Source organism: Toxorhynchites rutilus, chromosome 3 (genome assembly GCF_029784135.1).
Source record: "Toxorhynchites rutilus septentrionalis strain SRP chromosome 3, ASM2978413v1, whole genome shotgun sequence".
NCBI classification, from domain to species: domain Eukaryota; kingdom Metazoa; phylum Arthropoda; class Insecta; order Diptera; family Culicidae; genus Toxorhynchites; species Toxorhynchites rutilus.
In genome coordinates this window covers 133379926-133395524 of record NC_073746.1, presented here as the reverse complement: position 1 = coordinate 133395524, position 15599 = coordinate 133379926, and the positions used below count along the sequence as shown (strand labels likewise).

At 38.6% G+C, this 15599-nt stretch overlaps 1 protein-coding gene across 6 annotated transcripts in view; it reads left to right on the top strand.

The window, feature by feature from the left end:
• Positions 1 to 13145, top strand: part of LOC129775305 (protein rolling stone) — a 239195-nt gene extending 226050 nt beyond the window's left edge. For 5 of the 6 annotated variants that reach the window (XR_008742922.1, XR_008742924.1, XR_008742923.1 and 2 more), the window contains exons 7-8: positions 110 to 4445; positions 4494 to 13145. Coding sequence is in view for 1 of the 6 variants with exons in the window: in XM_055779885.1 (XP_055635860.1) it covers positions 110 to 404 (295 nt within the window). In the remaining 5 variants the exon portion in view is untranslated. Of the gene's footprint in view, positions 1 to 109 lie in introns of all 6 variants that reach the window. The other variant, XM_055779885.1, reaches the window with a different exon arrangement.
• Positions 13146 to 15599: the final 2454 nt, after the last annotated feature.

The following is a 15599-nucleotide window of genomic DNA, read 5'->3' as shown; positions in this document are numbered from 1 at the left end:
AGAAGATTTTTGATAACACATTTCCTACCTCCTGTCACCAAGCTCATCCCCCCTTTACCATCTCCCGAAATGGCCCAAAATCTTATCTTTTCGCTTTATTTCCTTGCAGACATAACGAGCCGAGCATCTACCGAATGCTGGATTGGCAGAAACCGGGCAAATCGATTGTGGTTTGCACGCTGGGGGTATTTTTCGTCTTCGTCGTCCACTTCCTCTGCTACTGCTTGTACTGTCTGCGGGTGTGGCTGTACGCACGGGTTTGCCTCCCGGAACCACTGAACGGGGGCCTCTCTCGGAAGGGGAGCCGGGAGAAGATAAGTTCCATCACAAAGACCCTCTCCTCGATGGAGGAATCCCAGCGGGAGCAGTTCCTCAACCCGTCGACTGTCATCGATCTCAAGTGATATAGCGATGTCCAGCAGCCGCAGCCGCGGGGGCCCGATAGTCGGCCCTCCACCAGCCGAACGGGGTGTGGCGGCGAGGCCGGCAGCAGACATCCGCACCACCAGCAGCAACAGCAACAACAGCAGCAGCAGGAGCCACGCTCATTTGCGGGTCCCCGTTAGCTCAAGTATGTAATTCTCTGAAGAGTCATTGTTGAACAGATTGCACGGGTAGCAAACCGTCAAAGTTTTGATTGGAGGATAAATTGAACAAAAGAAAAAACAAAAGCGTTGTTTAGTATAGTAATAAATTATGTATATTAATTATAGAATTTTACGTAGACTGTTAGCGGAAGGAGGGTTTTTTTGTATACCGTTCATTGGTAACGAAGGGATGAGAGACATAGGGATCGAATTACTAACCGGAACTAAGTATCTCATTAACGACGACAGTCAAGCATTAACATTCAGCGAAGGATAGTTTTCAATCTCAGGGTATGTAATGTCCTGTAGGTTTTATTAGCCCAATCATTTTTTTTTGTTTCTCACAGCAGCGTGGGATTATAGCTAAGATGAAAATTAATGGCGGAATTTATGTCGGAGTAGTTTTTGTAGGATTTAATAATTTGTTTGCCTGAATCTATTTAAACGATATTTGTTCATTTACGGGTTAAATGAATGCTAAAAATTTGAACTTTTACATTCCTTGTTCAATGAAATAATAAGTAAAAAAATTGAAAAGGATTAGAATACAAAATTCAAGAACAACAAAACAGAGCAATAAATTTTAGACCATTTGAAAGACTGTTGGGGCATGGATTGCGTTGGGCCTCGTGGGACACGTTATTTTGATTTTCTTGGATACTCTTGTAGCCAAACTGAGTGACCATTTTGTTTCGTCAATTTTTCATCTGTGTAGCATTCCGAGTCAGCTCACTATTCTTTTCTATTGTCTTCTTCACATTTGGTTGTTGAACTGGGTCGATTGGGGTTTATTGTGATGAAATACTCCCGGTTCTCATAATAATACAGAAGTAGCACTCGACTGCAGCAACAGTTAGTCAAATCTGACCAAACTCTCGTAGATCTTCGAGTCCTAAGCAGGGCCCGAAATCTTCGAATGTGAAAAATGAGGACCGACTCTACTCTCAGCAGCTTCGCTTCGACTAGAACTGCTTCGGCAGGTGCCCACAACAAAAAGTGACTTGACTAGAAAATGAATTAACTAGCGTTGACTAGCGAGGATGACTGGTGAACTAGTCCAGTTAGTGGTTATTTTAACTGAGCACTGTCAAATGTTTCTCCGTCGAAGAAACAAAAGATTCTGTGACTCTGACTTTGTTCATTTAAGTTTTTGGTCGACGTAACGAGAAGTAAAATTGAATTGAAATTAAGTTTAGAACACCTCAATAATACTGAAATTTCAGTTTCTGCTAAAATGTCAGATGGGTCATTATGATTTTGAACGCTAGCAATGATTTAAGAAAAAAAACTAGTTCGTTCATTTCATCTGCTTGTTTTCACTTTCAATAACAACACTTTTCCTATGTAGTGGTCTATTATAAGAGAAATAACATACATAAACAAAATCTGTGACGTCACAGATTTAAAAATCTTATCACCTTTCATTTTCCATCTCGATGCACATGTACATGGGAGAGAGAAAGAGAGGAACGAATTCGTTTTGGGGGAAGTCACTTCAAAATGCAATGAGGACAATTTGACTGGGAAGAATGAAATGATATAGTCGAGTCGGTAGAGGGAAATAGCAGCTAAACGCCCGACTGACTGTTCAGTCGTTTTGGCGGAGAAACTGCGTGAAGAAGCCAAAAGTCGTTACTAACTGGCTATGGATATAGTCAGTCAGATAGTCAACTGACTATCCTCAGTTGACTATGACTATGCGAAGCCCTGGTCCTAAGTCTTATTTGTACACAAACACCTTGAGAGTTTTATCTATAGATGGCTAGCTCAGGAGTTGTCTAATCAGAGAAAATGAACCTAAACTTGCTGGAAATATTTCCTCGATCCGAATCTTTTGAGAACAGTACTGGCGGTAACCGGTAGATGGAGCTAGTCGAGCTCCACAATTTCACGATTTATAAATCAATGTTTCTTATTCTGGACTTCGAACAAAACTTATACAACTGAAAGAGCATTATGTCCCCAACAATCTTCTGTCGAAACATTCCAGAATCGTACGCTATGAGCGCTACGGATCCAACTCCATTTCAACAATGCATGACTGAAAAAGATCTATAAAATCAGACTATCGTTGTTTCTGATTAGTTTGATACGTATTACTAAATTAACGTTGGAAGGGAAGAAAAGCATGAGGGATATTTACACAATAAAGCTTGCACAAAAATATAACAATATCCCATTCATCGTAGGAAAGCACCAATGATCCCAAATATAGAATGTTCCCTAAACATTCCTTCCATACGACTCATGAGACTTCTTCAATATAGCCAACTAATAAGTATTATCAAGAAATCAAAATATCAAAAAAAAGATTTTAAGCAAATTTTAGGAATCAGCTAATTAAACTATATTTTTTCCTTGCATGAGGAACGGATTCTATATTGCACCTGAGTTTTTACCCTTTAATGTATATAGAAAAATCCTACTCACATTTCAGTTATGTTTCAGTCATGAGCACTAGCAAATCAGTTAGTGAAAAAGTGAAGTGAAAGTGTGTCCAGATTCAAATATTCTATTTTAATTCTTTATGTTCTTATATCATGTCCAACATCTATGTCTCTTAAATGAATTGCTTATTCCTTCATTCTTGATTGTTCAACTTTTACCTAAAGTCCAAACCCACGCACTTTAGGCTTTATCATTTAGCGTTATCCTCTTTCTGCCGTTTAGTTAGGTTCATCTTCTCTACCCTAAACTTCAAAGCTTTTGTACATCCATGATCGTTGATCTGTTTTTGTTTTTCCTCCCATTCTCCGATAATGAACCTATTGCTCACTCACGCTGACTTCGCGTTCGAAGAACTCTCATCTCTCTCAGTTGCAAAGAACTCTCATCTCAACAACAGTTGCAATTGAGAGAGATGAGAGCTCGTCAGTGTTGGCAAATTTTTGGATTATGTCTACATTAATTATGACATGGATGCATTTTAGTAGTAATAAACCCAGTATCAACAACATCGTTCCAGTTTAAACTGGATTCTACCCGTTTTTTTTCTCGATACAGCCAAACAGTCGAATCCGAAAGGCTTCCAGTTTTGTATTTGAATTTACCAAGATTCATTCAGTGTTTATAAGTGTGCTTCAGGTTTACCCATTTTATGTAAAATAAAGTCACAATGGATGAATGTTATTCCTCCGTCCACCTTCCTACCTTCCTACCTTGATCAATTTTGTTTTTTTGACATTTATTGTTCTATCGATCCATGGTGTATTGATCTTGGATCGATATTTCTTTTTCTTACACCCTCAACTAAGTGTTATTTCTCTCTTGTTTACGGTTAGCGCGCAGTGCGTGTAATGAAAATATACTGTTTTCAGTTATGTTTCATCTGCCTCATGGACAATTTTTCGAGATTTTTTTTGCCACCGCCATAAACATTTCACACTCTATTACCGTATGCGTGATAATGTTTGCACTATTGAGCAATGTCAAAATGTCAAAAAATGAAAATCTAGGCACTGAAAATGGAAGAAAAAATGAAAGATTTCGAACGCTTATAACTCGAGCTTTTCTCAATTGATCGTAAAGATGGCTACATCAATTGATAGGAAATATTTCTACGCATTTATTACAGTGAATAACATTTCATTTTTTTTGTGAGAAACAATTGAATCATTGTGAAATGTCAAGCATTGTTCAAACGCCTTTTGTGCCTCGTTCTGATTGGTCCAATTTGTGCTCCTCAAATGGGTCCGATCAAAACGAGCAAACAGAGTAACAGCAGAATGTTATTTGGATACAAGTAAAGAATCATATTGTGAACCATTACGGCCTCAACACGCTTCCGGAACGCACGCCAGATCCTAATAATGTAGCCTATATCCATTTCTCTCCAATACGGATCAATGTTTGTCTGAGGTTTGCCGTACTCGGACGTCATTTAGAACAGGCCTTGGACTTCATGAGGTTTGCCGTACTCGGACGTCATTTAGAACAGGCCTTGGACTTCATGACGCGTCATACTGAGTAGTCCAGCGGATGAGGATCGAGGCTGGATGGCGACCAGATATCCTTCGCCTAGAACAGCAAATATTCCTGCAACCAGTTTTGAGTATGGTTCGAGGTGTGCCTGGAGCCTTGCTTAGAATTCAGCAGTCTGACAGGATCGCCAAAATGTGTAGCACCTAAAAGCGAGGAATCACCCAATATGCTCTGAAGCATCCGGGTTGCTCGTATCATCTCGTCAAGATGGAAGCTCTGATTTCGACGCTATTTTAACAAATTAACTGTTGAAAAATAACAATTTTCTATGTTTCAGTAAATTGTTACGTACTGTACACATCGATCAGTACCCAAATCTCATGAATACAGCAAGAAACGACTTAGCAACAAACTGTTTTTATGGCTATTCAAATATTACCAACAAAGAACATGATGTATGAGTAGGGATACCATCTGATCGGAGTTGAAAATCCGAACACCTCCCACAGCTACGACTGAGAGCAAACCGTTGTCATTCTTTTGAGATATAAATGAATCAACACACGTTGTATGTGGTTTGCACTTCGAGAAAACAAAATACTTAAATCTATTCATTTCGGACGATCCATCCGGTGAAAATACTATAGGAAATATTAGGAAAATTTGGGCAGTTTCCGAGCTTTTATGATGCAAGAGTTCCTTCTGCAGCCAGAGTTTTCCAAGCGATGTGATTTTTACACACACACACACACACACATAATTCAGCATGGATTTGGAAGCGGATTCCAATTGAATATTCTTGCAAAGTTTTGGTGTTTGGATATGCTTTTCCAAATCAGATTTACCTGTACTGGTTCATTGTGGATTCCAATCTTCTGTTTCAACAAAATGACAAAATGCAGATACTACTTGTTACGGCTCAGGCCGAACAATTAAAGGAAAAACACACACATCAATCAATTGCTAAACACACTATTTTCAAACTACATACATGATTTACTAACTACAAAACACACACTTGAAACCTCCAATCAAAATCTGTACCCGTATACATAAGAATATTCGTCGGCTCTCATCATTCACCAGGAACAAGACCTCATAAAACATTATTTGCACAACACATAATAAACAACACTAGCGGTGAAAACAGCACAAAATAACAATCACAAACAAAAACAAGCGAGACAGGAACGAATAGAAATGAACCCGCTATACAAAGCGTAGTTGTTTATAGCGAATATTCAAGACGTTACCCAAACAAAAATTGCGCTATTCAAATGACTTACTCCCATAGTCGTATAAATAGAGTACGGAATATTCAGAACAGTGTCTCACCACATAGACTATGTGAGAAGTACTTCGGTTAAACGCATCCAAATAATCAGAACGATTGCATCTAGAGTTCCCTGTGCCCATAGAACATCTATCATGCAATTCGTCAACTGCTGGATTCTATCCAAAATGTTCTATGGCACTGGCCTTCTCAGCAGAGGAAATTATGTTGATAAGAAGCTACGTCCGATGTACAACAAAATTTTCAGAACTGCTTCCGGAGTGTTCATAACAAGTCCTACCTCTGCAGTGATGGCCGAATGTGACCAGCTACCGTTCAAGCATTATTTGACGGTCTGTGTAGTTACTAAGGCTGTGCGAAGGCTTAGTCTCAAAGGCCGCGAAGATGTACCCCTTGTACTGAGAGCTAACCAACTATTATACTCCTTGACCAACTTGAACCTTCCTTCCATAGCTACCTTACCTAGAACCAAAATTAGACCCTGGAGCCATTCCAAAATGTTTAGTATCTATGCCCATTCTTCGTTCCTTTTTAATATTTGTACAATTCGAGCATTGAATTTCTTCAGAGTTACAATCTTTAAATTGGTGATTTTTACCGCATTTCGGGCATACACTAACTTCTGATTTGCAATCTTATGACAATATTCGTAACAAAAACATCTCAAAATCTTCAACCCATCGATTACCAGACATTTTTCGAAGCCACAGAATACTGATTTGGCTTCCATCAATTTGATATACGTGTCTCCTTCGACTTCTATAATCGCACTATATTGATTGTATTTCAAAGCATCGTTACAGTAGATTTTCTTCACTTGAAAATGTTAATTTTTCTCTAACAAAGGGGTTTGCTTCATCAACGTTAATTTTAAATCATTTTCATATAACTCTTCACTAAATCCAGTTATTTTAATCGTCGGTTTCAGCGCTTCTGGTATTTTAACCTCATAGTCCTGACCCAATTTTTTCTCAACATTAACCTTGATCAACTCAATTGAGGTTTTGTCTGAAGCAGAGACAACAACAGTACCATTCTTACCGTTTCGCAGTCCATTTATATTCAATCCCTTGGGATTGACATCTTCTTTTAAAAATTTTCTAGTTATGTCAGATTCCTGTGTAGTTTTCGGTTTTATGATTAAGATTTTTTCCCTGGTCAAAGTTTTCTTTTTAGTGATATTGTCAACATTAGCTACATTTTCAATTGTTGTTTTCGTCTTTCAATACCGCAGCAAAACTTAGTGGAGTTGCATTTTCATTCTGGTTTGGATCGTCACGACGGGGTTTTTTTTAGATTTGAACGCAAATTTTACCGCTGAGGTGTTTCCTCTGCATTTGCGCTCACATCCGTGTTGTTTTTAATCAAACTTCCAATTTCCGCCCGTACTGTCTCTTTGACTTTAAGCTCAAAGTTATTGGCCAATTCAACCGAACATTTAAGCTCTTTAATATCACTCATAATTTTAGTAACGGAATCGTCAAAATGATTATTTCCGAAGCCATTTTCGTGTAACAATAAACATGTGTCGCATACAAAAACGGCATTTTTTTTTTTTTTTTTTCAAAACGTCGAAGTTCGCACGCACCGCGCTGGGTAAACATTCAATATGCAGAGTCTCATGACACTTGCCGTGGTTTCATAAAATATATATGTTACTTCGTTGTATTAAATTATTGGGGAGTGCCTAAATCGATTGATGCAAATATCTCGTAAATCCATCAGCAAATGCCGCAATGAGCGCTTGAAATTAGATAATTTTCGCGATGCGGCAGATTTTTTGTTTTTCAATTTGTACCCCAATATGTTCCCGAAATACAGAAAAAAATGAATTGTGATTCGCCAACAAAATTGAAAAATTGATTCGCCCCAAAAGCATCTCAAAATCAGGACATGTCCTGCTAAATGAGGACAATTGGTTTTCCTATCGCTTTTCGAAAACGACCCGAACAAAAAAAATTGATAACCGTTTTATATTTATTTGTTTCCAAAATGCGCAATCTCACGTCAAAAACATTGAAATATACAGTAAAATACATGTTTCAGACTTATTTGTTTAAGGTAGACACCTGATCCCACATTCCACAAATCAGTACAAAATATCATCCGTGAGGAATTGTGCGTTTGCCCTTCGTATGTTCCATTCATGATGTGGTCTGAATAGAAACAAAAATTATCCAAGTGTGAGTTCAGCAAAAATATGGATTCAAATTCAAACGAGGAGGCCAATTCTGTGAACCACTGCTCACCCATTCCAAGAACAATAGGTATATTAACACCTTAGACCCCCGACCAAGCTAGGAGACCGACAATGAACTTTCCGTCTTGCCCTCGTCGATCCCTGTGAACTTTCCTAAAAATAATTTTCTACCTTTGTTATTGTTGTTCACAGTAACCACGCTGTCCAAAAGAAAAATTCACTATGTGCCCAAACCAGACAGAAAATGCAGTGTCACTCACTAGGACCGAACGGTTCAAGGTGTTAAAGGCGACATCAGTGGATTCGATCGTACGGCATTTTCTAAATCATAGAAACCAAATTGGAAGAATACAAGGGCATCATTCTGGGCAATTCGGTTTCCTGATAAAAAAGACGGGTGGGTAATGTCAGGGACATAATCGGAGTGACGTAGGACTATACAAAGGGGACAGCTTTTGTTAAATATATATTTTAAATATATTGTTTTATTTTCTTCTCCTACGTGAATACCTACCTATCTACCTTAAAAATGGATTAGTTTACTGTTTACTCTTCATGAATATGTTGATGGTTCTGAAAAGAACCTTTGGTGTTGTGTTTTTGTTATCACTCGATATTCCCATCTTGTTCGGTTAAACCTTCCTGTTTAGCTATTGCGTTTGCCACTCGCCACAGCTTTCACAGTTGGAAAATTTCTTCCCATCCAGCTTGTGACATGTTGTTCAGTAAATTACATTTAATGCGACGTGCCGGAGAAACACTTTGCCACTCACTGAAACTAATTGTTGCCTTGATGAGCGCCGAACCGAAGCTGCTCTGTTCTTGATGCGGGTTTTCTGATTGTCGTGAGCAGCTTTGCAAGCCAACTCGAGCACTCCGACGGCCGAAACTCTATAATCGCTGTTAGGTATACTGGTGCTCCGGCACCAATCCGTTCGGCCTAGTTACCCTTGCGGAGCAATCAGTGAATGCGACCAACAGGGAACTGGAGACTTGCATGGTTCGAGTGAGACTTTGCCTTTCCCTTAACTTGTCCTCCTTTGTTACGTCCACGATGCCGATGCCGTACAACCACACGGGTTTACGGTTTGAAAGAAAACAAGATATTTCATCACATCACATGTCCGTCCAATTAGCTAAATGTCGAACTAATTGTAAATTACTGTACTTTCAATCTGGAAACAATTTAAGAATTGGTGAAAATTGAATAATCAGGAAAGTCCCCAACTATCAATAAGCTCAGAACAACTGCCAAATTCACATACTCATTAGATCCTGGCAAACAAATTATGAAAAAATCAATTTGTTTTTTATTATTTTGGATAATGTTTTAGAAAGCATTGAACTGTATTTCCTAAACACTTTTTTGGAAGGTTTAATGGCCCTGAAAAGCGCCTTGTTTTATGGAATGGTACCAAATTAGAAAACTTAGTACTCGTGGTTTTGAAAAAAACCATTTCGAACGCCCTCGATGCCGCCTTGTTCTGGATTTGCCACCAAAGCAGTTTGTATAAAGAACAAACTTTTTTCTTCTGCTACCTGATGCCGTTTTGCGATTGCGTTTGCCACTTGCCACTCGCTGCAACTGCCTGTTGTTGTCTTGATGTCCACCGAACTGAATGTGTTCTGTTCTGAATGCGTTATTTCTTATCGTCGCGAGCAGCTTTGCCAGCCAACTCGATCACTTCGGCGGCCGAAACTATATAACGCCGGCTAGGTGGACTGGTGCACTGGTACTAACGCGCTCGGCCTAGCTACCCTTGCGGGGAACTCCAGATCAACGCGGTTCGAGCGGGATTTTGCCTTTCCCTTCACTTTTCCTCCTTTACCATGTCCAGACATGGCTGCTTGGGTAGGTTTGTTGATGTGTTGTGATGCGAACCGATGTGGTGTACGGTTTGAATGAGAATGATCGTTACGGCAGCGGAGCGGGGATTTTGCTGGCTCGAGAATTACGCATGTGTGATTTTCCGTTCATTTTTTTCTTTTTCCTTTCCAATCGTGCTTCATTCTATTTCGCTGCTGCTCTGGTTGCCCGTTTTGGTCGGTTCGATTTGAGGAGCACAAAATGGACCAATCAAAAATAGGCACATAGTGCATTTTGACAATGCTTGATAAATATCAATTATTCAGTTATTTATCTCAAGAAAAATGAAATGTTATTCGTTATGATAGATGCGTAGATAAATTTCCTATCAATTGATGCAAAAACCTTTGCGATCTATTGAGAAATGCTCGAGTTATAAGCGTTCCAAATCTTGCATTTTTTCCTGCTTGTTCAGTGCCTAGATTTCCATTTCACCCCCTATATATTCCGGTTAGACGTAGTCCTACGTCAAAAAACCAGTTATGTTTATTCTTCTGGAGGCAACAAAAACAAATAACAGATTCAAAATGTTCTACATTTAAAAACACGTTGTTTTGGGCTTCTTGTACAATGATATTGAGTAATTCCAAATGAAATCGACAAATGACAAAACATGAGTATTTTTGATTCGAATGAAAGTGTGTATTCCGTTTGAGTTAGAGGAAATATGAGTTTTCTACAGCAATTGGGAATTTTTTGACTCAAGCGTAACTTTTGAAAAGGGCGTATCGATTTGAGTGAGAGAAATCTTTGATAATTTATACCTCAAAAACTATGAGTCGTACCGAAAAAGTGTCTTAGAAAGAGTTATAGAGTATTGATGGTTAAATATTAAAAAAATGTACACTGAGAAAAAAAATTAGTACTCTTTTTTTTATTTACAAAATAAAAATTCAATTTGCAATATACATATTTTTTTTATTTTTTCATACAAAATAGAAGTCATGCAGAAAATTTAAAAAATGGGCCCAAGATGGTAAAACTATTTTTGAACCTTTTTTGTTTTAAATCACATCAAGATTCATAATTTATGGCTAAAAATGATTGTTAACACACAAAAATTCGAAGTTTCGAAAATTCCTAAAAATTCGATGTTCCACAAAGTTCGTCAAAAATGGTTTTACCATCTTGGGCCTATTTTTGAAATTTTCTGCATGACTTCTATTTTGTATGAAAAAAAAAATAAATAAAAAATATGTATTTTGGATATTGCAAATTTAATTTTTATTTTGTAAATAAAAAAAAAGAGTACTAATTTTTTTCTCAGTGTACATTTTTTTCATATTCAATACTCTATAACTCTTTCTAAGACATTATTTCGGTACGACTCATAGTTTTTGAGGTATAAATTATCAAAGATTTCTCTTACTAATATCGATACGCCCTTTTCAAAAGTTACTTGAGTCAAAAAATTCCCAATTGCTGTGAAAAACTCATATTTCCTCCAACCCAAACACACCTTCATTGGAATCAAAAATACAAGTTTTTAAAATCTGCATTTTTAGGACGATTTCATTTGGAATTGCTGTATTTCGACGTAACATCATGTAATCTGCTTGAACTTATTTGATAGAGCAGGAATACGGATCCGGATTATGAAAACATGGATAGGATAATCAACGTATAACATTCGACACAATGCGGTTCAGTTACATTTAATAGATTCAGCAGTTTCGGTGCAATAATCATACACGTGTGCATTTATATCAGTGTTCATATCTTACGTTTTAGTGTATTTACAGTTCTCCTTGTTTCGTAATATAATATAAGTTTTCAAAACGATTTAAAACACCTTGGATACCTTGCGATTGAAAACAAACAAAACCACATAGGTGTTGAATGTGAGCGACAGTGTACAGGACCAAATCCAAAACAAGCAACAACCAAAGAGACTTGTGGTCGCTATCCGTTTTCTCGTCTCGAACAAATCATTGCAAATAAAAAAAAACAAACACACACAAACACCTCGTGCATGAAAACAAAACAAAAACTATATGATTAGATCATTTTCAAATGTTATAACATAGATCGAAAAAGTAATTGTGAAACATTACATCCCAAGTGAATTATTATTACCAGTAGAGTCTGTACATCAAGTTATATATAAAGAAAAAAAAATGCATGCCGAACGGAAAGGAACGGATATATCAAACGTTCCGCACCCAAACTGTTCACCATGCTTGCACCTTTGGAATATATTGGCATGTGCGAGAAAAAAGCAAACAATTCAAAAATTCTAGTTATCGAATCTTATAAACATTAGTGTTATCACTTTTCGATCAATTCCACTGAAGACTTTTGCATTACGAACAAACAAACAAAAATATATATTCCTACAAAGTTGCTCTTCAGTAACGTTTCCTAGCGATTTATCAGAATATTGCTTCTGAAGCATATGTCCCTATTAGAAAGTATTCTCGATAGAACCATAGGTATTTAAGTTAGTCTATTGAAAAGGAGAGAAATATTCAACCAAGTATTAGCCTGAATTCAGAATTGCTGAGTTTTCACGAAATTCCGCGATGATGCTTCCACATTCGTGTGACCATCTTCGCTGAATATTCTCAGATTGAAAATATATTTTTCCGTAGTTTAGAGAATGTGTTCTCTTGTAGCTTATTTGATATCCAGTCAATTAACGAAAAACAATCGCATGATGTTTTAGCAACTATTTATCCTAGAAGGAGTACTGACGATATCCTAATTTCCATCCAACATGTGATGACCCGTAGTTTCTAATAGTTCGGTAAAACGCGATCTCCACCTAAACTGCTATCGGTTTACGGTGTTCAAGTTAAATTCAACTTTTTCCTGCGTTCACGTCATTAGTTTCAAAACGGGAACGTTGATAAACAAGAATACCGATAAGTAATTACACCAAATGATAGAAGTAATAATTACATTTTTTGGAAGCAGGAACCTTTCAATCCCTAGTCATTTGGCAAGAAAATTTGGCAAAAATATTAGTTAGAATAAAGAAAAAAAAAGAAACAGCAATGAAAATATCCGTTTGGTGCACTCTTCAAACCGACATATACTCATTTAACACTGCTCAATAATAACCATGACATTTGTTAGTCAGGTAATTGCGTTTTGGTGATTTACGGTTTATTGGAAAGAAAGGGATTCAATATTTATATACATATAGAAGTTATTAAACGTATTTTGGCAAATAAGATTGGCGAATAATGTATTTTGAAACAGTCAATAATTAGTTCTAGCGATTATATGTCACAGGAAGGCTTGCAAGCAGATGTTTCGGCAACAGTAAACATTCCATCGAAAAACATTATCGTTTTTTTTCTGCTTTTCCGTATATCGATATCACATCCATATAATTGTTGACATTTTATTGCTATGGGTTTTTTTCCGAGAAGCTTTCCGAATAGGTGAGAAGCTAGAATACCCAGTATACACCCGGGGTTTCCTCGTGACAAATAGACTAGGCTCTGCGAAATGTCACCATATGCTAGTAGTGGTTGGACAACCGCGCAGGTGATGACGATATCTTGTCTGTTGGAGGTGAGTCAATCACTTCTTCATATTCAACGGTGTTTTCAAAAGTAACTCAAAAGTGTATGTGAACTATCCCAGTTCCCGAATATGATAATTGTTTAGACCATTCTATCGGCCAACAAGTCCTCCATTTTCACGGTCAGTGTCCGATTTTTGCCGATTTTGCAACTGTGGATCTTCTCAGATTCGGTTTCTTCAGTACAATGGCGCCATAGTTGATAATAACTCATCGGTCATTCCTCCCGTGAACTATATTTTCTAGCCCGTTGTGGTCGGATACCAAAATGTCGACCAAATGTCGAAGAATGATTTTTATCGCGTTATTGTGATGCTTTGTGTAGGGTATATTAGCTAAAACGAGGCAACCTGTTATAATGTGCTCTAATGGTTTCCCTTATTGATAACACATCCTTCATTCGGTTTCTTCTTGATCAGATCCTGTCCAGGATGGCTATTGTGACTGCTTCCGTAACTGCAATGAGATCACCACGAGTAAACCATTTCGCAACGTTGATGTGGTCTTGTTAAAGAACCGTCACTCGTGTTGATAAGGATGGGTACCATAAACCAGAGGCAAACTGATCACGATTTTAAGGAAAACGACTTAGCACCTATCTTGTTGAACTGCGCTTCATCATTGGCCTTTCCTCTGACAATACTCTTCAACAAGTCGCTCGAGGAAAGAACATTTCCTAGCCTATGGAAAACTGCAAAGATAATTCCTATCTAAAAAACAGGCAGTTTGCGGCGCGTCGAAAATTACCGTGGAATATCCATCCTATGTTGCCTAGGGAAGCTACTCAAATCACTGATCCATACACTGTCCGCAGCGAAACCGATGATATCTGAGTTCCAGCATGGATTTGTACCCCTTCGTTCCACAACGTCCAATTTATTATGCTACACCAACGTGCTCTTTCGTGAAGTTGAACACAGAAATCAAGTGGACTCTGTTTATATTCATTTCTCGAAGGCTTTCGTTCCGCATATTCTTACGGTAAGGAAACTGAGGCACATGGGTTTTCCTGATTAGATATCCGATTGGTTGATGTCTTAACAGACCGGCTTTTGTTGAGGTGAACTCAGCACGATCCACAACATTCGATATAGCTTCCGGAGACCCTCAAGGGAGTGTGCTGGGGCCATTGATATTTTTAATCTTCATTAATGATTTGTGCCTACGAATATCTTCTGGTAAACTATTGTTTGCCGACAACATTAAAATTTTCCGAGTCATCAAATCAGCGGCGGACTGCTGCAGCTTGCAGGCCGAGATGCGGACTGCTGCAGCTTGCAGGCCGATATCGATTCTGTAGCGCAGTGGTGCAAAGACAACGGCATGTGTGTGAACACAAGTAAGTGCAAGGTGATCACTTTTAGTCGTTGCTACGAGCCGATAAACTACCAATACAACATCGACACTTTTTCCTTGGATCGTGTACATTCTATCCGTGACTTGGGTGTTATCATGGACTCCAAGCTACGTTTCAACGATCACATCTCTGCTATCACCTCCAAAGCATTCTCTATCCTGGGATTTCTACGTCGGAATGCGTCACAGTTCACCGACGTATATGCACTAAAGGCTTTGTACTGTAGTTTAGTGAGGAGCAACTTAGAGTACGCTGCACCGGTCTGGGCCCCATATCACGTTTCCGAGATTGTACGTATTGAGCGTGTACAGAAATGTTTAATTCGCTTTGCATTGCGGCGTCTCCCGTGGAATGACCCCGCCTATCTTCCCCATTACTCGGAACGTTGTCGTCTAATCGACTTGGAATTGCTCACGGCAAGGCGACTGAAGATGCAACGATGCTGAGTAGCTCATAGTGGATGATTCCCTTCCAATCACAGCAAAACCTTCCTGGCCGTCAATCCGGGCTTGGCGATGGTTTGGGCCGGCTCACCGCGCTTCGACCACGACTTTTTTCGCTTCAGATTGTCGTACGTAATCCACTTTTCATCACCAGTCACCATCTTCTTCAAAAATGGGTCGAGTTCGTTCCGTTTCAGCAATGCATCGCAGGCGTTGATTCAGTCTAAAAGATTTTTTTGCGTCAACTCGTGTGGTACCCATACATCCAGCTTTTTTTGGAATCCAATCTTCTGCAGATGGTTCCGAACGGTTTTATGGTCTATACCCAGTTCCTGGCCAATCGAGCGAGTGCTCACATGCCGGTCTACTGGGATGATTTCAACGATTTTATCGGTTTC